At 42.4% G+C, this 26,946-nt stretch overlaps 1 protein-coding gene and 1 long non-coding RNA gene across 2 annotated transcripts; one reads left to right on the top strand and one right to left on the bottom strand.

Moving 5' to 3' along the window:
• Positions 1-1,130: 1,130 nt before the first annotated feature.
• On the top strand, positions 1,131-25,997 carry TM4SF4 (transmembrane 4 L six family member 4). The gene is made up of 5 exons (XM_059921869.1): positions 1,131-1,470; positions 2,245-2,334; positions 14,896-15,035; positions 24,351-24,540; positions 25,775-25,997. Exons 1-5 carry the CDS (start codon positions 1,297-1,299, stop codon positions 25,790-25,792), a joined length of 612 nt encoding a protein of 203 aa, XP_059777852.1. The 5' UTR covers positions 1,131-1,296; the 3' UTR covers positions 25,793-25,997.
• LOC132365183 (uncharacterized) lies at positions 1,182-2,495 on the bottom strand. Its single transcript, XR_009503051.1, has 3 exons — positions 2,097-2,495; positions 1,831-1,917; positions 1,182-1,387 (listed from the first exon to the last, which is right to left on the bottom strand). It is a non-coding gene; the product is annotated as an uncharacterized LOC132365183 (long non-coding RNA).
• Positions 25,998-26,946: the final 949 nt, after the last annotated feature.

Raw genomic sequence — 26,946 nt, 5'->3', positions numbered from 1 at the left:
CCCTGGCAGAACACTGCCCACTGCTTCCCTGGAAACAGGTGGCCAACTCCATTGTAGGACAGGTCTCACCATGATAATGATGTGACTTGCTTTTTATTTAGCTACAGATTGACTATGAAATTCTACCTACTGTCTTATTCTAACCTCTAGGCTCTCAACAAAGAGCTAGCAGGCTCCGTTTCCACCCCATAGTCCTTCAGCTGTTACATAGCAACCAGTACTGAGCAGGGTCATTGCATAAGGTGGGGCTGGGGCTAGGCATGGCAGAGACTTTCTTAAAGTGACACAAAGCAAATTAGTAACCGAATCCTACCCTGGGCAGTTGGCAAAATTTCCAGTAGAGGTCCCATCTTACCTCCTCTTACACTCCCTGACTGCTCTGCCTCCAATCTACTCGTCAGTATCTTTCTTCTCCTCCACCCAATGCCGACCTCCCTTTCCCCTTATCCTTTGTAAAGGTGGAGCTTTTTGTTCCTGCATGGAAGCTATAGGTGAACAAGGTGATTGGGAAAACAGTTTTTGCTCTTTCTATCACGCCAGGTTGGGAAAGAGATAGAACTTAATAGAGTAGCAAGTATAGAAATAGAGTAATCAGGCAATAAAATAAATAGTTATTCTGATTTTATCCTTTAAAAAAATTCCTGTAGGCCTGAGCTCAGCAATACCCAACAAGACCATCAAACTGTTGTTTTCCTATTGAGGAAAAAAGAAGCTCTTTCAAATAACTCTTTTGCATGCTAGGCTTTCAGCGGAAAAAACAAAGACACGCACTGTAGACCATTAAGTACTCAGGAGACATGATTTCAGCTAGGATGTAACTCAATTTTACAGTGATTTATAAAGGGCCTGGGGGAAATATTTCTTGATTTGTGTAGGGCCATTGTCAGTTTAAAGGTGCAGTAGTCCCAGATGCTGTTTGTTCCAGCCCTAAGTTCAATCGCAGCAAGGTTGAGTGTCTTGTCTGTGCTGGTGGATTATTAACAGAGGTTATTGGTCTCCATGGCAAAATGATTGCAATGAACGTAATCTTATTTATGAGGGTGCAGAAAAAAAAAAAAAAAAGACTTCGGGTCAGGGAGAATGTATAAATGTCCATCGCCATCGAGGTTCTGCTATATTTGAGAAGCTGAAGCGACTCCAAGGACACAGTTCACAGGCTGATTTTGCTTCTCAGCTCCAAAGTTCGGATTGATCTGGGGACAATTATTACGCCTCTGCGGCGGATAACTCAGAAGAGAGCCTGTGAAGGAGGCATCGAGGGGGCGCGTATCGAGACCTGCATCCTACCTCCCCGGCATGTGCACCGCGAGGTGTGCCAAGTGCCTGGGCGGCACCCTCATTCCCCTCGCTGTGTCTGGCTTCCTGGCTCACCTCCTGCTATTTTTCCCTGGAGGAAAAGTGATAGACAACAATGACCACCTTTCTGACGAGGTCTGGTATTTTGGAGGAATATTAGGAAGCGGGGTCTTGGTGAGTAAGGAAACCTTAAAATCTCCCCAAAGGAGATTTTCCTCTCCATCCTTTTAAAATTGGGTACTTACTGAACAGGAAGAGATTTAGTTGCTAACGAAAGCCCAAGCATCGCATGATGAAAAGTGAGCACTTTAATCTTTTCCCTTCCCCGTTGGGACTTGCCAGAGACATGTGCACTAAATTGACTAAGTAATGAAATCCCCAAGCTTAGGCTGGCAGCTCCCATGGGTCAGTTGACTTCCCTGAACCAAACTGAGAGCCGCATAATATCTTTAACGAGATAATGCTGCGGTGCTGGGTTGAGGAGGTTGGGGAAGGAGCACACATTTTCTAGTTAATCGATTGACTAAAACCCACCAAGAGAAGGAGGTGTGTGTGGGTTCCTCTTCCACTCTTGTGCTAATGATTTCTTTACCCCTTGTTTCCAATAGCAGTTGGGGACCTCTGGTTTAGAGAGAGAGAGAGAGAGATTCATGTTTCATGACAACTGAGGACAAGTTTCTTATCCCTATCCTAACCCACCATGTAAATGGAAACTCAGGGTGTCGTATCTTGACATCTTGCCTTGGAGCTGCAGTTAGGCCAGATAGAACCTAAAGACTCCATAATACTTGTCTACCCACCAGCGAGGCTCCGTTAGCTCTTGCCATCCTCTTTGGTCACCGAGTCCCACGTTGCGGATGTGGTTCCTCACACAGGCAGGCAGGCAGGCTCGGGCCCCCCTTCACATGCCAGACCAGACCCACTCTGAGATGCTTCTTTTGCCGGTAGATGATCTTCCCTGCGCTGGTGTTCTTGGGCCTGAAGAACAATGACTGCTGCAGGTGCTGTGGCAATGAGAGCTGTGGGAAGCGCTTTGCGGTGAGTTTCGGGGCGGGGAGGGAGATGGGGCGGCCACCAGAACTGCTCTGGGGCGCACTGCCTCCTTGCGCTGGACATCGTGGGGATGAGTTACCGGCCCCAGGCTGGACTCTGGGGGCAGCTGGTACAGGGATGAAGGTGGGATTCTTGCTGGTGCAAAATAACAATAATCATAAACATTTAAAACCATAGCCCTCCTACTTATAGGGTATGAGTACCATTTAAAATGTTACAAACAGGCAGGGATATCAGAGTTGGAAAATTGCAGTGATGCCATATAAGGAATGCATGCTTGGAAGGCAGAGATGGGGGCTGTGACTCTCCATCTGCCACTTCGAAGCCCTGAGACCTTGGGCAAGTCATTTCCCTTCTCTGGCTCTGCATTGTCTCACCTGTAAAGGGGAGCTGGGACAGGATAACAGATGGTAACATCCTCTCCGCAATAGCCCCCTAAACTCTCCATCCACACCGCTGCCTGCTTCACTGCTTCAGAGGCTCAGCACTTCCCTACCTCTACCTGGATTTTGTCTCTGGCCTTCTGTTTCCTTTCTTGTTTCCTGCAGCCATCCATCTTTAGTGGGCAAGCTAGAGAAACTAGGCTTCACCATTCCAAGCTGGAGTGGGAAGAAGGCTGGGAGTGGGGTTGGGTTCCATTTCCACAACTGGGGTGCCCTCTGCCTTCCTCTGTTCATCTATAAGATGAGGAAGTTGGACTAGATCAGAATGTCCCAAGTACAGACGAGTTCTGCTAGTACACAGATGTGCTCTATCTTTCAATAACATAGAAAGTTAATTTTGATTCTCCTTCAGTCCTCTCGATTCTATCAAGAAAACTCTTATTTTGATGGAAATGTCTTTACTATTTCTAATCCTTTGTAACCTCCCTTTCTACCAAGTTTCCAGCTCTAGGAATGCAAGAAACATTAACTAGAAATTCAATAATATTTTGTTTATGTGTGTTAATGATTCTACTTTTTCATTCAGAGAGGTGATATAAATGAATAAAATAGAGAGTTGACTTACAGAAAAATATTGAGTTCAGGTACATTGACGTGGCAAAAATGAAGAAGGCTGAACTGGAATTACTGGCTGGATGATGAGTAAGACCAGCTCCTGCTCTAATTTCCCGAGATTCAATTGTCCATCTAAGAGAACCCCAATGATGAATTATACACTCTTACCTTAACCTCTTAAAGGGAAAGGTGTAGCGATCTGTCCTGAAACAGAAACATCTCTAACATTTCCTTCTCATCACTATTTGCTCAGTCAATTAAAAAATATCTATTGCCTACATATGAAGTGCTGAGGCTGGTGCACCGCAAATACAATGATGCTTTTCCATGTGAGATCGAGGATCATTCAAAGAGAATGTTCTCACCTTTTTAACACCATCAAGCATTGGTTATTATAGCAACGTTTAAAATCATCATTTACAAAGAGATGTAAAAATCAACCACAATTCATTTGATACAATTATGTAACATGTGATATATATAATGATATTTTACTATACTTAATTATAAAGTAAAGGAATAAATATGTAACTCATTTTCTCTTTGAAATGTAATCCCACTATGCCTTGTGGATTTGGGGGCAATAGGTTGGAAATAAGAATTTGAAAAAAATTAGCAATTAAGAAAGTTGGATGAATTGCTTAGAAATCTAACAGCTCATTCCCTGGTGCTGAGTAGAAGTCTGAAGATTAGCCAGTATAAAACCAGGGTTTTTGTTTGTTTATTTCTTTTGTTTTTAGGTTTATACATAACCAAAGTGAGATGCGAAACAATATTCAAAGTATTGTGCCAAGAGTGTTTTTAAATTAGATTTATGTGAAGTCCAAGAGGAAGGCAGAAAAGTCACATTTTTACAAGCACCGTTGAGTCAATACCATCTGAAACATTTGGTCTGCCCAATTCAAGTTGTCTGATTGGGTTTCCTCACCCCACGGGGGGCATCTGCCCTTGGTGTGGGTTGAGGATGACTCCTCCCAGCCACTGGCTGACCGTCCACAAGGGCAGTGCCCGTCAGAGGACAAGCTCTGCCAGCTGGAAACCAAGACACAGCCAGAGCTGCCCTGTACCAGGGGCAACCACACTCTAGGTGGCCAGCAGAAGGATTTCTTGTTTTGGGTTGATTTGTTTGTTAGTCAGCTGCCAACTTTTAAAAGTAGAGAGATTTCACAAAAAATATCTAGATAACTTACTTCTTTTTCGAAAAACAAAAAATTAACCTCTTACTCCTGGGCCTCTATTTTGGCACAAAAACGACCTGCACTGGGCATGACTGAGCTCTTCACCCACCCCTAAGGGCCACTGAATTCATGCCCCTGCTTTAGAGCCAAGTTTCCTTAATGTCCTGAGGTTCTGGAGCAATCATCAGTTTCTAAAGAAAGGTATTTACAAACATTTTGTCAGACAAAAAGAAAAAAAGCTGTAGCATAATTTGATCAGTACTATAATGCTAAAGACTTGAATTAGTTTTCCAAAGGCTCACAGCCTTCCCCTCCGGGTGTTTAAGGAACACTGGGCTTCTGAGGAACGTGGTGTAAGAAATCCTGTGGGTAGAAAGGTCTGTGAGGCAGGAACAGACTAGGCCAAGGGCTGCTGAGCTAAATCCTGTGGCTGTCTTCACAGCTTTGCTCTCCATCATTTGTTTCCTGGCCTCTCTCTCTCCTCTCTTCTTTGCTGCATCTTTCTGGAATATTCCCCAGAAGTCAGCTGCATTATTCTCTTCCCTTCCCTTGGGTAGTTAAACCAGGGCACATGAATCAATAGTGGAAGCAGGATGTGATGGCTGTAGAGATAAAGCAAGACAATGAGCTGGAAAAAAAAAATCTTGAGGTCACCCAATTGATAGCTTCATAGTGAAACTAAAAAGTAGAGGCAAACTCTCCTCTGAGGCAGAGCAAGACTGAAATCCAGTCCCAGGGATCTGCAATCTTTTAAATAAATTAGGGTAAATGAGAGTTGAGAAAAGGGAGCCCTGGGGCAAAAGCTATGAGAGGAGGGTAACTTCCAAGGTGGGCTTTGGAAACCCTGGCCTGGGTTTGTGGTTAGGTCTCAACCTCGTTCTCCAAAACTGGAGGTGCCCTAGCTGCTGATCTGTGGTTGGTCAGGGTCTCCTGCCCTCTAATCCTTAAAAAGAAAAAAAAAAATTTGACATCTCAGGGTCCAATGGGACAGCTGATTAATTTTATCAACTCTTTCGTGTAAGTATGTTCTTTAATAAGAGCCTTTAGAAGACCTTGACCTTGACTCAAAAGAGTGTCTCTAATAATGGGCCTGATAAAGGAGATATTTAGGGATAGGCTGGCATTTCAGCATCCTGAAAGTATATCAGGCAGATAAAGGCCCCCCACCCCCATCCACAGGCAGGGCCAGATGGTTGACAGACCTGTTCTGAAGGAAGATCTTGGTTAGGTCATAAATCAGTCTATTCACTGTAGAGTCAGCACTTCTCCCCATGACCAGCTCGGCTCGCCAGTGCCCCTTAGGGATGCTTTCTGCGTAAGCACTTCTGCCATCAGTACTTCCTGAGGCCAAGAGCACTGGTGCTGACAGCCGCCTCTGCGTCCCTTGGAAGGACAGCCCATTTGAGGGGGATTTAAGAAAGACACTTCTTTTGAAATAACAGATTATCTTAAAAGGAGAAATAACGTATGAAACCCTATTTCTTCAGTAAAGGTTTTCTATGCTTCAAAATCCTCTGCTGTAAAATGGACCGTGGCAGTTGCTACCTTTCGTAAGGACATTGCAAGAATGGGGGAAGAGGTTGCAAGCCTTAGTGTGCAGGGCAGGGGAGAGTAGTACCAAGTGCCTGGGGTACTGAGGACACATAGGTCCTCGATAAATGCTTGTTGGATGAATGAAGTAAATGAACGCTCTGGGAGGATTTCAGGTGATTTCCGTACTTTATCAGGCTCAATTCTCACAATAGCCCCTAATGAGTTAGGCGTTAAACTTCTCGTTTCATAAATAAGGAAACTGAAGCTCTTGCAAGTTGAGTTTCTGACCACCACACCCACGACGCCCCAGTCTGTCTTCTGGGCTTCCCAAGACTGAGGCAGAAAATACAGGAGGACATTCACGTTTAAGCGAGAAAACACTTCAAGTAATATCTATGTACCTCTTAGAAAACTTGCTGAGAGGAACCTTCATGCCCACCAGAGATGTTTCCCCAACATGTTGCCACTACCCAAGCCTCAAAATACCATGTCTCCGAACCATCCACCCTTCCCCCATTCTCAACCCCCCGCCCCTCCTCCCTCCGCTTCAGCTGACATAAGTACACACCACGGACCAGGGCAGAGGTGGGATCTCGTCCCACATCGTCTGCCTCCAGAGCCCAGTAGAGGGGGGAGGCCTTAAAGCTGACACATGGTGAATTCGAGAGCATCTTCTTCCATTTCAAGGGAAGTATTTACAGCATATACATTAACACACATTTCTTTAGAAATACAAACTGAACATGTGTGCTGAGCAACCATGAGATAGTCAGCCTGTTTACTTTTATTTTTCTCCCCAGAGCTATACTCTCTGTATTTCTGGAAGGTTAAAGTATGTGAGGCTATGATTATTAAAGCATTATAATATAATAATGACATTTGTCAAGTGCTTGTTAATGTCATGGGAAATTATCCAAATCTTGGAAATAGGCAAAAGAGATTTCTGGGTATCCCCACGGTGAAGTACCAGGCATTATCTAAGAGCCTACCCCACCTGGGGGTTATCTGATTTGCTAGACAATGTGTACATTTGATTCCCTATTTCCTATTTTTGATTCGCTATCTTACATATTATGATCTCTAGGAGACAGGTAGTTATTATCGAGGCTTATTTTACAGAAGAAGAAATGGAGATCTTAGAAAGATGACCTTCCCAAGGTCATGAGGAAGGAACCAGGACTCAAACCCAGATCTGTCTGCCTGTATCCCATGCCCTTGACCACTACACTACACAGTAGTGTCCCCCTTTACTACTTATTCATTTAGAATAGGGAAAACATGTCCATAGTACAAAAACTACAACGGAAGCCACACATTCCTGACTCCAAAGTCTGGCAACGCCCTTCCCCAGAGGTTACCAGTGTTTCCAATTATTGTGTCTCTTTCCAGAAATATTCCAGGCCTTTTGCCTGTTTAGTTTAAAAAACACCAACTTGAAGCATCTGCTCCCTAACATATTCAACTTGATTTCAATAACTTCTCTTTTAACATGAAAAATTTTGTATCATGAAACCCATGATAAATGGAATGGACTTCATCTGATTTTAAGATTGATAATATCTCAGAGTAGTAAATTTAGCAATTTTTTAAAGACTTCTGAACACGAAATGACTTAAAACAAAGTGACATAAAGTGTACCTTGCTTCATGTAGGTCATCCATTCTGGAAAAGTTATGAAAAATTATTTGGAGTATTTTATTTTTATTTCAAGGTGAAATATTTCAAATGTGAATACAAAAACAAAACATACTACCTGTAGTTTTATGAAATTGTAACCTGATGCCATATTTTCTTCAGAAAGTTTTGTAAAGATATAAAACCTTATTGCTTCAGTTGAGGGTCACTGTCTTGCCCTCCTCTGTTATACATCTCTCCCTCCTGTGGGTAACTGTAATCAGGGAAGCAGTACAGACCATAACCATCCATTTTTTTAACTTTTACTACCAAAAATCAATCTTCCAAATGTTCTAGACTGTACTGTCCAATACAGGAGCCACTATCCACATGTGGCTATTGAGCATATGGAATGTGGCCAATCAAAATTGAGATGTACTAATTTCGTTCTTTTACATGTAGCTAGGGGCAGGACGGGAATAAAGGTGCAGACCTACTAGAGAATGGACTTGAGGACATGGGGAGGGGGAAGGGTAAGCTGGGACGAAGTGAGAGAGTGGCATGGACATATATACACTACCAAATGTAAAATAGATAGCTAGTGGGAAGCAGCCGCATAGCACAGGGAGATCAGCTGGTGCTTTGTGACCACCTAGAGGGGTGGGATAGGGAGGGCGGGAGGGAGGGAGACGCAACAGAGAGGAGATGGGATATATGTGTGTGTGTGGCTGATTCACTATGTTTGTAAAGCAGAAACTAGCACACCATTGTGAAGCAATTATACTCCAATAAAGATGTTATAAATAAATAAATAAATAAATAAATTTTGTTTAAAAAAGTTGAGGTGTACCTGGGACTTCCCTCGTGGTCCAGTGGTTAAGACTCTGTGCTTCCACTGCAGGGGGCGCGGGTTCAATCTCTGGTCGGGGAACTAAGATCCTGCCTGCCGCGAGGCTTGGCCACAAAAAAAAAAAAAAAAAATTGAGATGTACCATAAGTATAAAACACATACCAGATTTCAAAGAATTGGTACAAGAGAAGAATGTAAAATATCTTATTAGTGGTTTTTATATTGATTACCTGTTGAAATGATATGTTGGATATGCTGAGTTAAAGAAAATATATTATCAAAATTAATCTCATTTTTTTAAACCTTCTAAGAAGTGTTACTAGAAAATTTTAAATTATGTATATGGCTCACATTATATTTCAGTTGGACAGTGTTGGGATAGAGGTGCTTACAAGGGGGACTCTTCAATAACGGGGAAAATTATCTCATTGCTATTTTATATTAACCTGGTTTTTCATTTACTCAGACTTGCCTAAAATGAGGACTGTTTGCATTTGTGCTCACTTTTTGTGTCTGTAAACATTTGCCTGTTGAAATGTTCCAGGAATGATATCTAAAATCCTCCACTCATCTCACACAGCAGGAATAGCACAAGACAGATTTCTCCTCTCATTACCAGCCAGTGGATGATGAAATCCGGAGTTGTTTTAGTCGAAGGGACCTTCTAGAACCACCCACCCCTTTCTTCTGTTTACCACCAGAAGCCGAGGCCAGGGAGGCGGGGGCCTGGGTGACTCAGGAGGCCGGGACCCTGGTTTCCTCAGGCTTCCAAACTGCCTTCCTGGAAACGTGACCTTTCTTTTCTATTACAGCAATTTTAGATACTCTTCCATTCTTAATAATCAATAGTTTCATGATTCCTGACTAATAATTAGAACTCAAGATCAGAAGGTCAAATAAGCAGAAAGATATTTTCCTTATCTGTCGTTTTATTTCTGTGAGAGAACCAATGTCATTCACAGAGAAATTTGCAAATAACAGACTATCTGGTGCTAGTGGCAGTGTGTTTTGTGTGTGTGTGTGTTTTTGAAGAGGTGGTAGGTACAGGATACTAGACTGGGAGGGAGACCCAGTTCTTTTTTGTTTGTTTGTTTGTTTTTTTGAAGTATAGTTGCTGTACAATATTATATGTTACAGGTGTACAATATAGTGATTCACAATTTTTGAAGGTTATACTCCATTTATAGTTACTATAAAATTTTGGCTATATTCCCCGTGTTGTCCAATATATCCTTGTAGCATGTTTTATACTTAATAGTTCGTACCTCTTATCCTCCAACCCTATGTTGCCCCTTCCCCCGAGACCCAGTTCTTAATCTAGTTCAGCCACCTTCTAGATGTGTGATTTGAGAAAGTCACAAAAGCATGGGTTTTGGAAACAAGTGGCCATGGACTGATCCTAGTTCCACCACTTTACTCTTTGTTTGACTTACAGCAATTATCTTAATTTCTAGTAGTCTCAGTTTCCTGTCTGGAAAATGTAGATAATCACACCCACCTCACAGGTTTGTTGAGAAGATTAAATGAGATAATACATCTAAGGCTGTCACAGAATGAAGCTCTTTGCATTATCTAGAAAGTGAGATGATTGCACTAGAAGGTTTCTGAGATCGTCATTTTTGTGAAAACATAATTATAAGAATATTTAACCATTTATTTAGTGGAAATTCTGGCTTTTGAAGACTTTTAAGCAATTTTAAGATGAGAGACCCTTCCTTCATGTAATCTTCTTTTTTAATTGAGACAATCCAATCCATCCCAAGGACAACATGTCAAAAATGTTTCCAGACCACTCAGAGCCTCACTCTGAAAGGATAAGAGGTAGAACATTAGGAAAAACTGACCTGAGCGTAAGCTTCCAATTGCTCTACTGGAACGTTCTGGCCATTCCTAGATTAATACCAGCTGTGTCTAACTAAACAGCAAGTTGATTGGAGCATGGAGGTAGCTCAGAGACAGAGAAGTAGCTAGATAAGCTCTCTTTACATTGGAGCATCATCTCCCAAAGTGTGTCGTTGCAAGGGCTCAAGGGAAGAAGTTATAGACTCCTATGAGATCAGAAAACTCTGCAAATTACAATACATACCCAAATATAAGGTGAAACTTTGTATGAAACCACCTCTTATTTTCCCAGAAAGCAGTTTCAAAAAAAGTTCTTTGACTAACGTGAATATATGCATAAGCGTTCTGTGATATATGCATATTTTAAATCACATGTATAAAATATAAAATAATTTTAATATATTGATTTTGAAATATTACTCCTCCCCTCTCATTTATTTTAAAATGTTTTCATTTTTTTTGTTTTGTTTTGTTTTTAATTTTTAATTTATTATTATTTATTTATTATTTATTTTTGGCTGTGTTGGGTCTTCGTTTCTGTGCAAGGGCTTTCTCTAGTTGTGGCAAGCGGGGGCCACTCTTCATCGCAATGCGCGGGCCTCTCACTACTGCGGCCTCTCTTGTTGCGGAGCACAGGCTCCAGATGCGCAGGCTCAGTAGTTGTGGCTTGCGGACTCCAGACGCACAGGCTCAGTAGTTGTGGCTCACGGGCCTAGTTGCTCCACGGCATGTGGGATCTTCCCAGACCAGGGCTCGAACCCATGTCCCCTGCATTGGCAGGCAGACTCTCAACCACTGCGGCACCAGGGAAGCCCTGTTTTCATGTTTTTTGACCTTAATGTCTTTGCTCCCACTAAAGACACCATTGGAGCCATCAAAAGTTTCCCACAGCACACCTTTTTTTCCATTTAATGACATTTTTGTATCCATGTATGATGCTGTCAGCGGAAATTTCACTGTTAGTCATGAATATCAATTCAGATAAGACGAAGACAGTATTCAGACATCCCTCTTGCAAGCATATATTAATGATCCCCACAATTGTAAACACTAAGCATACTTATATTAGAATGCCCTTTGAAAGGCTTGTTAACTATAATATCTGGAACTAGGAATTGTGAGGTCAACTTTCCTAGAATAATTAGCAAATCTGTGTTAAGAAGGAAATGTTTAAATAATTCTGTCATCCAACAGTAATTGGGTTGTTTCTGACTAATGTCTTTCCCATACAATACTTGTTTGTTCAAATTTGAGGAAATGTCCTGTTACCTGATGGATGAAATAAGGGCACAGCTCGAAAGCAAGTCCCTCACTTCTGAGGGATAATTTGAGAGCTAATAATTTTCCTAACATTCCAGTATACATAGTATATCCCCTTCTTGGAGCTTCATACATATTAGCATATCACAAAGATTCTTAGAAGTACAAGAGGAATGAAACCTATTTAACTTTATACAATTCAACAATTTCTAAAATTATTCAACAAGATATCCTTTGGAAGAGAGATTGCCTGTTCTAACATGATAAATTGACCCAAATTTTTATTTACTTCTGACCTAGATTATATTCACAATGTTCTTGATGGTGGGAATGGGTTTAGGATACCCTAGGCATAAAAATTAAGAGGAAAAATCTAAATAATGAGTATATGAACTTTAGTCATTGAAAATATCCAATAAGTAGTTATCCAGTGCCTTTGATAAGCTGGGGAGGAAAAAAAAGAAAACCAAACTGTTGGTGGTAGGGGAGGAGCAATGTCCTAACTATCTTCAAATAACCCACTGTCCATGGCTTCAAGGAGTCTGTCCTCTGGTTGGGGAAGACAGACATAAACAGCTATGCAGTAATGCGTTATATATACTGTGCTGTGATGGGAGTTGATACAATCTAGAGCCCTGGAGGTGAGAGATATGGATGCTGAAAACTTGGCCTCTGTACACCAGTGCCAAATTGAATCTCTGAGACAGAGTTTTGGGTGAAGTAGAAAAGAATAGCTTTATTGCTTTGCCTGGCAAAGGGGAACACAGCAGGCTCATGCCCTGAAAAACTGTGTCCCAATGCAGGAGGATTTGGTGAGGAGTTTTATAGCAATGGTTCAAGGGCAGCTTTGCTGATAAGGATCAGGGTGTGTGCAGGGCCTGAACTTCTTTAATCTGGTCTCAAGTGGTCTCCTGATGAGCTTCTCAAGGTTATCAGACTGTGACCTTCTCTGGAATGAAGAATGCTAACATCTTCCATTTGTTGGGGGTTTTAGTTCTATAAAGAGCTCAAAGATATTATTATGTGTATCCCTTGAGATGGAACCAGGACCCTGCCCCAAGGCTGAATTATTGTTTCTTGGCTGTTCCTCCCTTGTCTCTGCATGCCCTCCATTCCCTGATTAGCAACTGTTCAAATCTGCTCTTTGGGATTCTGGGAAGGTCATGGAGGCTAGAGTCTGTTCCCTACAAACAAGAAACAGGGACATGGAAAGGCTTCCATGCCCAGGAACTCCACAGGGTCTTGTTCTGTTTCAATATGAAGAAGGGAATGGTCAGTTCTACATGGGAAGTCAGACACGGTGCATGGAGCCAGAGCTCAGTCTTGGAAAGTTGCACCAAAAATACATTTATAGGGACTTCCCTGGTGGCACAGTGGTTAAGAATCCACCTGCCAAGGCAGGGGACACGGGTTCGAGCCCTGGTCCAGGAAGATCCCACATGCCGTGGAGCAACTAAGCCCATGTGCCACAACTACTGAGCCTGCGTGCCACAACTACTGAAGTCCATGTGCCTAGAGCCCGTGCTCGACAACAAAGAGAAGCCACCACAATGAGAAGCCCGTGCACCTCAACGAAGAGTAGCCCCTGCTGGCTACAACTAGAGAGAAAGCGCGCACACAGCAACGAGGACCCAACGTAGCCAAAAATAAATAGATAAATAAATAAATTTTCAAAAAAACACATTTATATATGATATGACATATGATATGAATATGAATCCCAGCTAAATAGATTACACAGATTCCAGTTGCCCAGGCACAGTTAGATCCTCTCTACACTCTAACCCCACCCTCAAACCCTCAAATATATACTGTAAAAAGATTGATAGTAATACAGGGAAGGGGAAAGAGGAAGTAACTGACATTTAACTTGGGTTATCACATCTAATTTAGGTAGGCTTTATCATGCCCATTTTATAGATGAGAAACTAAGAGCCAGTCATCACACAGAGAAAAGTAGCAAAACTGAGATTTGAGACTGGGTTCTGCTGACTTTTTTTTTTTTTTTTTTTTTTAATTTATTTATTTTTGGCTGTGTTGGGTCTTCGTTTCTGTGCAAGGGCTTTCTCTAGTTGCAGCAAGCGGGGGCCACTCTTCATTGCGGTGCGCGGGCCTCTCACTGTCGCGGCCTCTCTTGTTGCGGAGCACAGGCTCCAGACGTGCAGGCTCAGTAGTTGTGGCTCACGGGCTTAGTTGCTCCGTGGCATGTGGGATCTTCCCAGACCAGGGCTCGAACCCGTGTCCCCTGCATTGGCAGGCAGATTCTCAACCACTGCGCCACCAGGGAAGCCCTCTGCTGACTTTTAAACTCTTGTACTTTGCACTACACCTTCATGTCCCAAAGCAATAGAGGTGATCATTTGCCACCTCTATTTACAGAATTATTAATGTTTCCACACTAGTCTTTAATTACTGTTTAGAATGGACATTGCCTCTCTAGGCCCTTTTTTTTTTTTTTTTATCTCTAAGAGGGAGTTAGCCTGGATGGGCTCCAGGATTGTTTCTGCCTTTTATATTCTATATTCTGTCTTGATTTTATAATTTAAAAAAAAAAAGATGTAGTACAATCTATTTTTCACTAATTAATCTCTGTCATATAAAAATATTTAAAAGAACTGGAATCGTTGGGCTTGTGTAACCCAAAGAAGAGAAAACGTATAGAGGGTGGAAGGGGTGGAGAGATGTCATATAGAAAATATTTTTGTGTAAGATATAAAATATCTTCAGATATTTTAAATGTTGCTACCTCATGGAAGAGAGGTTGGACTTAATCTTTTTGAACTCAAGGAATGTAACTAGGACTGATGAGGAGAATTTCTAGACTTCTACCCTTTCTCATAAGCAGAACCTTCCTGCCACATGAGGCCCCACTGTGACTTAGCCTCAGTGAGATGATTGGACCACAGAACTGAAGATCACTTCCCATTCTAAGATTCTTTGATTCTGTAATAGACTGGTCTTCCATATTAGGCCTGTGAAGGACAATCTGTTCTTAACAAGTTTAAAAATCCTGGTTCAAAGGTATCAAACCATAACTAGCACTTAAGTCATCAATGAGTAGGTGAAAAAGATGGGGATGGGGGTGGAGAAAGGGACATGAGACACCAAAATTCATTCTAGGATACCCCACAGGCCCCATTTCCAGTAAAAACTGGCTGCATATCCCATAACTTCCCCATATTCACCATGCTCAATGACAGGCCAGTTTGGCGTGCTGTGTGTAATCTCTGGATACCTTAAGAACCTGGCGGTCTCTCTCCTTCTCTTTCAGATGTTCACCTCCACAATATTTGCTGTGGTTGGAGTCTTGGGTGCCGGATACTCATTTATCATCTCAGCTGTCTCAATCAACAAGGGTCCAAAATGCCTCATGGTCAATAATAGCACGTGGGGCTATCCCTTCCTGGACGGGTAAGGTACACCCTTCAATGCTCACATGTCACCATTGGGGGCACCAGCAGGTAAAGGCCCATGGGGGATACCGCTCAAGGTCTGCCATCTTCAGTTTACAAGTCTCAGGCATGTTGCTCCTTTGAGGCAGAGCTGGAGTTGTGGGGTGAAGTTACACAAGATCTCACCTCTAGGTGCTCTTTTGACAGACACCAGGAGAAATAATGGAAGAGGGCACCTCAGTTGACCTGAGAGAAGGAGGTTGGTGGTGTCACCACTTGCATTCAAATATTTATTAGCATCAACATGAGGCAACTAATAATATTAATAAACAGAGAGCAGTGCCTTCCATTGAAAATCTTATAATAGAAAACGAGAATGATTACTCATTAACAGAGCTCAAAGGCTTTCACTAATACCCCAAATGATGGATAACTAAACAATCTCTTAAGGTGCAGATTTATGGAAAACGACCTTGAAAACACTGTAGGTTCTTCATGAGAGTTATTGTTAATAGAACTCATTCAAGTAACACTTCATATTTTCACAGTACTTTGTAGTTTATAAAGGACTTCTTTAAAAATAAATTTATAATTTAATCTCCACAACAACGTTAAGAGGTAGTAACTCCCCACCGAGGCAGGCTGAATAAGTGTGATGTGCTCCAAGTCTCACAATTAGTGGGCAGCAGAGACAGGGAGCAAACTCACGTCTTCTAACTTCGAGTATTATTAGTCTTTTTATATTACACATCCTTCTGCCCCTAGACCGCACTGCTCAAGGCAGTAGACAGTTGCCATACGTGTCTACTTAAACTTAAATTCACGTAAATGAAATAAAGTTTAAAATTCCTCAATCACACTAGCCATATTTCAAGCACTCCGTAGCTGCACACGGCTATTAGGGACAAAATTGAGCATCATTAGATAGGGCTGCACTAGACGCTAACTTCCAAGGGGGCTGGGACAATCTCTGTTTTGTTCATCATTATGGACAATAGCACAGGGAGTGACATATCTAGGTGGTCGGGAATTAGAGTTGACGGGTCCTCCTGTACACAGAGGATGGGGCCATGCCTAAAAAAATCTGACACCGATTATTTAAGTCAGACCCCTATTTATTAATGTATAGTGAGAGACTACAGAACCTCGAGAGCAGGCTTCAGATGGAGGAGATGGAGGAGGCTGGTTCTGTATGACACCAGGTCTCAGTTTGCCCACAAGTGTTTCATCTAAAATATCATCCCCACGCTTCTCTGTAGTTAAACAGGAGTACAAGCCCTCTAATGTCCTCATATCACATGCAGTGATTGCCATGGGTGTTTATTTTACTGTGGAAAGCCCTCTCCTCTTACAGAGGACCGCTGTGGGCTTGGCTTGTTTGAGCACAGCATTCAGACAGCATAAGGTTGAGCCACCTCCTGAGGTCCCTCCCCCGATGGTTCCCTCTCCCCCACCCAGGGGTGTGACTGTGAAGCTACATGTTGTGTCTCCTTTCAAGGACCCTTCTGCTAGTATTTCTATCCACAGGGTCAGTGCAGTATTAAACCTGTTTTCTATTTATTCTGTAATGTGAATGCTACTCCCCTTGATGGACTTAAAACCAATTTGAATAAATCTATGTCCAAAACAAAGGAGAGAGAAACACAAGGCATGCCAAGTAACACCCCAAGGCAGTACAATGGTCTTATATTGTTCTGACATGAGGGCCTCACACCCTCCCCTGGCACACTCACACCTGCTTGGGAGAGGACAGGAAACCACTTTTTTTTTTTTTTTTTTTAGTTGAAGTATAGTTGATTTACAATGTTGTATCAATTTCTGGTATACAGCAAAGCAATTCAGTTATACATACATATACATTCTTTTTCATATTCTTTTCCATTATGGTTTATTACAGGATATTGAATATAGTTCCCTGTGCTATACAGTAGGACCTTGTTATTTACCCCTTCTCTATATAATAGTTTCATCTGCTAACCCCAAACACCCGATCCATCCCTCCCCCGGCCCACCCCCCCTTGGCAACCACAAGTCGTTCTTTATATCTGTGAATCTGTTTCTGTTTCATAGATATGTTCATTTGTGTCATATTTTAGATTCCACATATAAGTGATATCATATGATACTTGTCTTTCTCTTTCTGACTTAGTTCGCTTAGTATGATAATCTCTAGGTCCATCCATGTTGCTGCAAATGGCATCATTTCATTCTTTTTTATGGCTAATATTCCATTGTATATATGTACCACATCTTCTTTATCCATTCATCTATCGATGGACATTTAGGTTGAGGAAACCACTTTTCAAAGCCCTCTGCATCTGTCCTCCTGCTGAAGCAGGTTTGCATTCACATCAGACCCATGTATCACACGTTACTCTGTGACAGATGCTTTCATATGTGTTGTTTTATCTACTCCTCACAACAGCAACTAACCCATCCATTAACAGGTATCAGATTAGAGCGCTTTAATAACAAACACAGAATAAACTGTGCAGGAAAGCAGGAACATTTCAGAATTCTCCACCCATCCTCTGTTCACTGTTGGGCTTTGATAGTTATCTGAAGGGGAAAGGTTTGTGTACCTAGACATCTGCAGAGTGGCTTCAAACCATAGTATGATCAAAAATGGCTGCATAGGGGTTTATTACAAAATCATATATATTATACTTTCCAGGTGATTTATAAGATAAGAATGATTTTGACTATTCGTGCTCTTTCCCATCATGCCCTGACTCTAGAATTTAATCCCACATAAAATGCAAGTCCACTCTTGGTGTGAAATAGGCCACGACTGCTACAGGAAGGGCTTTCAGGAGGATGGGTCCAGGCAGGGTGTCTCACCGCACCCTCTGTCACCTGGCGGGCTTTCCTCAGCTTGCCATTCTCCCTACATCCCATGTCCTGTCTTCCTTTATGATCTTATCTCCCACTGCCAGCTCCAAACCTCCCCTCCAACTGCAGAAGCTCATCTTGAGTTTCTTACAACAATCCTTGCATCTTGTGTTGCTTGGTGTTTTCAGTTAACAACGTGCCTTCACCCACAGCGTTTCATCTGATCCTCACAAAAAGCGTTCCTTCAGAGGTAATTCAGCTGAGGCCCGGAGAGGAGAACTGACTTGCCCAAAGGAATACTGTTCCTAATGATGGAAGCTCGAATCCAAGTTTTCTGACTTCAAGTCACAATGCTTTTTCTAGAGCACAGTTTATACTGACTTGCACTATCTGATTTTTGTAGAGTCCCTCTCGAAAAGCTCAGTGGCCTCTGTCTCCAATCTTTTTTACTATCACAGGGACTCTTCTTATCCATCAGATCCCAGTGTGTAAGCATCACAGGAGTTGTTGTTGTAGCTGCAAGTGTAACATTCATACACAGCTACTTAGTGAGTGAAAAGAAATAATCACTTGTATGAGACCAAAGAAGAGGACTCAGGACAGTTTCCCTTATCACCAAATGGCAGTGGCAGCATCTCTCCCTTCTCCTCCTCTTCCTCCTTCCCCTCCTCCTCCACCACCTCCTCCTCGTTTTTCTCCTCCTCCTCCTTCTAATGATTAATGGCTGAGTGCTTTTGCATGCATTATCTCACCTAATCTTCCTAATAAATCTCAGAAGATTTCTTATCCCTACAGTAGAAAAATACAGTTCAAAAAGTTAATTTGCCCAGGGCTTAACAGCTAATGATTAGTAGGAGAATTAAAAAAACAAAAGCACTTGACAGGACCTTACTTTGTGCTTTGAAGCCTGTCCCAAACAGGGAGCACAGAAGGACAGACATGGTCCCTGCCCCAGTGAGTACGTGGTAAGTTAGGGTGACGACAGGGAACAGACCCTCACTTGCTGAAAGGAGGAAATGGAGGCGTGCGAGGGAAAGTTCTGGGAGGAGGTGACGTGGGCTGGTTTTGGAAGATGCACAGACGTGTGCCTTCCAGAGAGGATGGGAAGCATGTTTCAGGCAGAGAGAAGAGAAAGTCCTGAGGCAACTTCGAAAAGGGCCCACGTGCTCAGAGAGTGTCAGTTCGCTGAGTGGCCGGAAGCTCAGGGTGAATGTTGGGGGTGGTGAAGAGGGACCCACAGGATGCGGGTGATTGAGAGGCAGGTAGAGCTTCAAGACGTCGGGGAACAGCAGAGGACTTCAAGCAGGACAAGCCACGACCACTTGGGAGTTTCAGGACGATCATGATGGTAGCGACGTGCAGGATGAATGGAAGGTCTCAGTAACTGAACGAGGGAGCAAGGTCGGAGATTAGAGTAACAATCCAGATAAAATCCTGACCATCTCCAAGGCAGCGGAATTGGGGCTCAAAAGGAGAGAAATGTCAGAGACTGTCTGAGATGGAATCATCAGGATTAGGTATGAGGAGAAAGAGGGAAGGTTATCAAGGTGGATTCTGAGGTTTCCAGCTTGGGACACAAAAATCAGGACTCTTCAAGTCCGTAGAATTTAGTTCTGTTTTCCTTAAAAATGTTTGTTGGCGCTCATTTTAAAGGAACAAAGACAGTTAACTTTTTCTGTCATGGGAACCATACTAAAGAGGCATCCTAGAAGGGAAAAGAAATCTGGGACATTTTGAGATACACCCTCTTGGCTTCCTTTGAAGTAGGACCTCCTCCCAAACAAGGTCTTCCTTTCTGAGACAATTGGCTACCTCTACCTTGACCCTGAGCTGCTAAAAGGGAAGCAGCTTGCACAGGGCATGGGGACAACTGCGGGAGGGAATGCAGGAGGCAAGGCCAAAGACAATCAGCAGTGGGAGAGAGACAAGCAACACAGCCAAACACAGCACTGCCCGGTCAGGCTGCAGCCCTCCCTGCTCCCTGGGGAAGGAACTCAGGGGCGAGGAGAGGGCTCTCTCATTAAGCACAGAACTGACACCATTCAGTGTTCTGCCTGGACTTTCAGTTAAGACTATCTGCAGCTGCTCTTCAATGATTGCTTATTAGCAAGAAACCCCATACACTGCTGCAAGCACACTCCCCAGAGCTGAAAGCCACATGGACGGGGTGAGATGGCACGGCAGCAACCTGTTCCCAGCCTTCATGAAGCAGGAAACCCCCAGAGATGTTAAGATCCGGCTTTGCCCTTGGCCCGACTTGACTTAGGGTCCAGTTCCACCTCTGCCACATACCAGTGGTGTGATCTTGGGTGATGCGTTCACCTTTCAGCTCTTTCTCTGTGAAATGGGATGGCAGCAAGATCTACCTCACAGGTTCAGGCAAGAATGAAATAACATGATGTACATAATGTACCATTACTGCCACGTAGCACTTGCCAAACATTCAATGTTATGATTCATTTTTATGAATATAGCATCGCTGTGAATAGAATTTATTATGATGCATTAGAACTTTCTAAAATGTTATGCTTTTATGATAATTTTGTGATTAATTTCAATATTTTCAACCAGTCGCATGAAGGTTCAAAGAGAATAATTTCTTTATTATGGTAAAGGAAAACTTTGATTGACATACTATTAGAGATAACTATACACACTATTAGAGATGTGTTGTGTAAATCAAATTTCATAAATTAATCATATTTTAATTATTCTAAAGGGATAAAATTACTCAAATACAGGGAATGTGTGTAACGATTAAGAGCACCGGCTTTGGAGTCAGACAGAAGGAAGATCAAATCCAGGCACTTACATTCTCTAGCCTCAGCTTTTTTTTGTACACTTTCTAAATACTTAATGTCTTTTTTTTAGCAGTACATTTCTTGTAATTGAAGTATAGTTGATGTACAATATTACATAAGTTACAGGTGTACAATGTAGTGATTCACAGTTTTTAAAGGTTATACTCCATTTATAGTTATTATAAAATATTGGCTATATTCCCTGTGTTGTCCAATATATCCTGTAGCTTATTTTATACCTAATTGTTTGTACCTCTTAATCCCCTCCCCCATGTTGCCCCTCCCCCCTCAACTTCTTAATCTGTGTATATGTTCATTCATTCAGTGAATATTTCCTGGGGCATTGTTCAAGAAAAGTAGCACCTCTTCGTAGGATTGGGAGGGATGACGGAACGCAGCTAGCCCAGCGCCCAGAACATGGGCAGGACCCCGTACATGAAAGCTACTCATTTACTGAACACTCCCTGTGCTGGAACTGGGGACAGAGATGGGGGACATGGTCTCTACCCTTGTGGATGTATAGTCACAAAGAGAAGACAGACAAGTGGACAGATGAGGACAGCTCAGGGTCCAGGGCACTGTGTACCAGAAGGAACCAGAGGGCTGGGAAGCACAGAAGGGGTACCACAGCCAGCTGAGGGCAGGAGGAGCATCAAGGGGTCTGTCTCAGAGGAGGAGGTGGCACCTGAGTTACCCAGGCAAAGCCCTTGGGCTCCCCTGCTCCTTCCTGCAGCTGCCTTTGTTGCTGGCAAGAAGTGAGTTGTATGAAATCCATGGTGTTCTACTCTGAGGTTGATGGAATTACTGCGTCTCAGGTGGGACCGCCCTTCACAGTGATGAGATTCAGTGGGTTTAAACTGCCTCAGCTCTCGTCATGTCACAGAATGTGGAAGCGTGATTAGCCTGCAGATCCATGAAAAATTAGGGCCCTCTCTCACCTGGGGTTGGAGGGTTGGACACAGCAATCATTTCCGGGGATCTGAGACTCTCAGAACCTGCGAGTTTGGGGGGAAAGAAGAAGGGCCTGTGGAACAGCTATCCGTGAGGGTTTGTAAGTGGTGAGACAGCAGCTGGAGTGAAACTGAGAGCATTTCTGCACCCAAACTCAATCCTTGCTTCCAAATTCCCCCGTGAGCGGTTCATCAATATCACCACCAGGGGGCGGTGTCGTCCCACCAGTGGACAAACTCTTCAGCCGAGGGTCCAAACTGGGGACTGTCAATTACTTCACCTTAGGATCTTTTCTTTATAAAATGTGCCTGGAAAATATTGTCTTTTTATAACCTCTTATAATCAGCAAGTTGAAAAATTGTAAAGGTAGGAAGGACTACATGGAAAAAAACAGAATGGAAAAATGAGTGTTTTAAAAATAACATAATGGGGGCTTCCCTCGTGGCACAGTGGTTGAGAATCCGCCTGCCAATCTTCCCGGACACGGGTTGGAGCCCTGGTCCGGGAAGATTCCACATGCCACAGAGCAACTAAGCCCGTGCGCCACAACTACTGAGCCCACGTGCCACAACTACTGAAGCCCACGTGCCTAGAGCCTGTGCTCCGCAACAAGAGAAGCCACCGCAGTGAGAAGCCCACGCACCGCAACGAAGAGTAGCCCCCACTCGCCTCAACTAGAGAAAGCCCGCACGCAGCAACGAAGACCCAATGCAGCCAAAAATAAATAAATTAAATAAATAAATTTTAAAAATAATAGTAACATAATGAAAAGAAGTTTTATACAGCAATACATAGGTATATTATCTCAGTGAAATTTCACAATTGTGAGGTTGTTCTCAGCCCATTTTATAGATGAAGAAACTGATGTGAAGGCCAGGGGGTGGGGGGGTGGTAGGTGACTTGTGTGAGGAATACACAGCCAGTGAGAGGAATGCTTGGATTCAAACCCAGGTCCATCTGAATCCAAAATACCAGCCTTTTTCCTTTAGACCAGACTGTTCAGCTTAAGTAAAATAATGACAATATTACGGTTTATTGAAAACTTACTATATGCTAGGCACTGTTCTAAGTGCTTTACTCGTGTTAACTCATTTAGTCCTCACTTTAATTTAATCCTTATTTAACCCTATGATTTGATATTGTTATTCCCATTTTACAGAGGGATACACAAGTCACCCAGCCAGTGAGCTGCTAGAACCTGTATTCTCATGGGAAGGTGAATCAATGTGATAAACAATGTTTTATTTTTATTTTTATTTTTATTATATTTTATTTTTTGTAAATTTATTTATTTTATTTATTTTTGGCTGTGTTAGGTCTTCGTTTCTGTGCGAGGGCTTTCTCTAGTTGCAGCAAGCGGGGGCCACTCTTCATTGCGGTGCGCGGGCCTCTCACTGTCGCGGCCTCTCTTGTTACGGAGCACAGGCTCCAGACGCGCAGGCTCAGTAGTTGTGGCTCACGGGCCCAGCCGCTCCACGGCATGTGGGATCGTCCCAGACCAGGGCTCGAACCCGTGTCCCCTGAATCGGCAGGTAGATTCTCAACCACTGCGCCACCAGGGAAGCCCCAACGTTTTATTTTTAAATCAAGAGCAAAAGTCTCATTCTTTCCTTTACCCCTTCTGCTCTACTAAACTCTGGGGCATCTTCCATCATTTCAAAGATTTTTCAAAATCTTAATACAGAATGTATCTCAAATAAATGTGTACTGATGCACTGGAGAAATCACCAGAGACAGATCGTCAAAATGATCTAAAAACAATGAGGTGGATATTACTTTAGCAGTCAGATGGAGAGTTTCCTATTGAGGCCTTGAAAGGAGAGAGGACGTGTAAAGGAAGAGGGAGAGACCAATCTGTGGCTTTAAGAATGTGAGAAGGAATATAAATATGCAGAGATTTTACCCACTTTACCCTCATTGTTGTCTTAAAGATACCACACTTCACATTTCTCCTTCAATGCACAATGCCCTTGATATTGCAGTGGACTCCTAATGTATATATTTTACAAATATATTGCAGTTTCTCCTATTTCAAAGTTTTTATAAAATGTGTATTAAGGCAGCAGATTATTTCTTCCTTTTAGTTAATTAACTCTTTCTGAAGGTGGAATCCCTACATCTTCACAAAAATATAGCTGAGTCAGTTCACAATTTGGCTAGAAGCAGGCCTTAAAAGAATCAAGCTCTTCCCTTTAACTATATGACACAATTGTACTTTACATGGCTTCACACGGCCACTAGACGTGACAGATAATTTATCAGAAGTCCAAAAGGTCCCTAAGGACAATAGCAGGATAAAGGCCGTGAACATTTGTGAGATTCTGCTCCTGGAGTGTCTTCATTTTCATTGCCCCTTAATGGATATTAAACTTACCCATCCTCCTGGTCAGCTCATAAAAATCACTCTGTCACTCAGTAGCTGTGTGAGCTGGTGTAAGTCACTTAACAACTCTGTGCCTCAATGTTCTCATTTGTGAAATGGAAGAAAAGAACCATAGAGTTTCTATGAGAAATAAAGGAGTGAATATGTGTTAAATGTTCAGAACAGGGTCTGGCACCATAGTCTATACTCAATAAAATTGTTAGGTATTGTTTTTAAAAGTGTTGTTATTATGGGATTTTTTTTTTCTCAGGGAGCTTATATCTTGGATAGATAGTATTGCAGAAGGAGAATCGTTATGGTGACTTTCTAGCCTAGGGTATTGCACACTTTTTACCAACATCTCCTTTCTCCCCCACGTCCCCGACAGGAATTACCTCAGGGACAGCGACCTATGGAGCCAGTGCCAAAAGCCTGACAACGTGATTCCCTGGCATCTGACCCTCTTCTCCATCCTGCTGATCATAGGGGCGGTTCAGATACTTATCTGTGCCATCCAGGTGATCAACGGCCTCCTGGGGACCCTGTGTGGAGACTGCCAGTGCTGTGGCTGCTGTCAGGTGAGTTGGGGTCTTTGTCCTTCCTTCTCGGCACGCAGGAGGCCAAGTCAGGCCACCAGCGCTAATGGGATGAGGGGGTGGAAAGGGTGACGGTGACTGCAGGAAACCAGAGCCAGGCTGGAAAGTCCAGGCAGCCCCTCTAGCAGCTGAGGGAAGTTCTGCTCTCGGTGATGCTAACGTACCCAGGCTGAAGCTGACCGAAGTTCTCAGTCTTACCCTTACTCCATATACATATAGAAGTTTATGATGATGTTTACATGAAGATCCCCACAGGATGTTGACATCTGTTGTAGGCACATATTGTCAGGAATACGCATCACGGTCTGTCCCCAAATGTTTTATTTCCTAAATAGATCTAAAAGTGGGTTAAAGTTGTCGAGTAATATATTGAAGGGTATTTTGTTTCCCTTGGAAAAGATATAGAAGAGAAAAATCATTCTTAAGTGCAAAAAATAAAATGAAATCATTTTGGGATTTACTCTCCAAATAAGACTGTAAATTATCAACAATATGAAAAATAAAAATAAACCTATGGATAGTAGGACAAGGTGATTATTTCAACTACTGAACAAGCCAGATCAGTCAATTATTCATACACATAAAGTTATTTTAAAGCACAGGTTGAAGTATGAGGAAAAAAATTAAATAGAACTTGAGAGTTGGGGACTTCCCTGGCGGTCCAGTGGTTAAGACTCCGCGCTTCCACTGCAGGGTGCACGGGTTTGATCCCTGGTCGGGGAACTAAGATCCCACATGCCAAGCAGCACAGCCAAGAAAAAAAGCATCCATGTTAATAACAGAAGGCTCAGTACATTGTACTGACTGTTATTTCCTTAAGAGGATGGAAATCCGTGTGACAGCATAGCTTCAAGGAAAGGAACACAGTCTCTGGGTTCCACCTCCCCAGGTTCTCTACTTATGAACTCCTGGCTCCTCTACTTATTAACTGTGGCTTCAGATACATCACTTGAGCCCCATGTGCCACTTATCAAAATTAATTTTAATAATAAAATGATGGAAAATAAAATGAAGCTTCCACACCTATAGCCTAAGCACAAGTTAAGTAACAGATTAAAACTCTGAAACAGAGTCAGAAAACATTCAGTAGGTAACCAATAAGGGGTAGGAGTAATCAGGAATAAGAGGGGTGATGGGGAGGGGAAAGGGAGGGGAGGAGAAAGCAAAAAAAAAAAAAAAATGATGTTGTAATTAATTAACTTTTTCTACCTTCCAGGGAGATGGACCAGTCTAAACCTCCATGATTAGCTGCTCTAACTTAATGGTGTGTGAGAAGATACATCAACCTTATTCTTCTCTTCTTGGGATTGCCAATTCCTATCTGCTTCCTAACTGACAAAGCTTAGGGAAGCCAGAGTTATTCCTTCTCCTTTCCAACCCGGTCAGCTCAACTTAGAATCTTATGTTAGTTTCAAATAAAAAATAGTTTGGCCACTTAAGTAATATTTATGAATCTTTCAAATTAGCTTCCTCTTAGAATCGAAGGGCAAGTTCAAAGCAAATATTTCATAATTTTTTCTTTAAGAGTGAAAAATGTATAAGGTCACATGTACTGCCACACTGCTTCTTTGTATATAGAGGTGTTGATATCTTTGGTAGTTTTACAGAAGTCAAAGGAAGAAAGCACATTGAAAATGAGAAGCTAAGACCAATTTTTATTTTTAAGATCTGTGGGAAAAAAGAATGACTGATGGATCATAAATAATTTTTATTTGTTTTCTTTTGTGCTAACATGTTTGAATTACTTGTAACTAATCTTCTGGACCTGCCATCATTCGCTAGGGTTTCCTTGTGTATATTAAATTAAAATCAGAATTCAGAGGTAATAAAGATTGTGTGCTTTTGGGGAGGTAGGGGCAAAAGATTGAATGAATAACACCCTCTTTTCATCTTTTCTACAAATGCTTCCTTTGCTCAAACAAAAAACAATGTTTTTAAATAGTTGATTTGGGTAATAATTTTGTCAGCCTACGTATGGCCCAGGATTAAGATAATAAGTGTTATCAGTTCTACGTGTTATGTTAAGACATTAGCTTTGGTTTTATGAGTCAGGCACTAATATGGAGTCAAATCCATTCTGTTGATTTCAGCTCAAACCCCACCTACCCACATATCAGCTTGGGGATCCTGGGAAAGTTGCTTTCTAAGTCTCAGTTTCCCCATCTGTAAAAGGACTACTGAAAGGCAATCAATCATCAGGAAATTTTGGAGTCCCCCAAGGGTGAAACAAAGAGGCCTGTGGGATTGTCTATATGACTGATGTATAATACGGAGGATCTTAGAGGGTGTTACAAGCTAGAGTCTCACTTCTGCTCCTGCCAAGCTGATTGGCTGCACTATGTAAATTAGGCACACCAAAAACTGGGTTTCTCACAGTCACCAAGAAAG

The sequence above is a fragment of the Balaenoptera ricei genome, chromosome 4 (genome assembly GCF_028023285.1).
Source record: "Balaenoptera ricei isolate mBalRic1 chromosome 4, mBalRic1.hap2, whole genome shotgun sequence".
Taxonomy (NCBI): domain Eukaryota; kingdom Metazoa; phylum Chordata; class Mammalia; order Artiodactyla; family Balaenopteridae; genus Balaenoptera; species Balaenoptera ricei.
Note: the sequence above shows the minus strand (reverse complement) of the source record. Positions and strands in the feature narration are given on the sequence as shown.

Coding starts and splice junctions, on each gene's coding strand:
- TM4SF4 (XM_059921869.1), top strand. CDS start 1,297: ATGTGCACCGCGAGGTGTGCCAAGTGCCTGGGCGGCACCCTCATTCCC. Junction 1,471..2,244: donor TATTAGGAAGCGGGGTCTTG/GTGAGTAAGGAA, acceptor TTTTGCCGGTAG/ATGATCTTCCCTGCGCTGGT. Junction 15,036..24,350: donor GGCTATCCCTTCCTGGACGG/GTAAGGTACACC, acceptor CGTCCCCGACAG/GAATTACCTCAGGGACAGCG.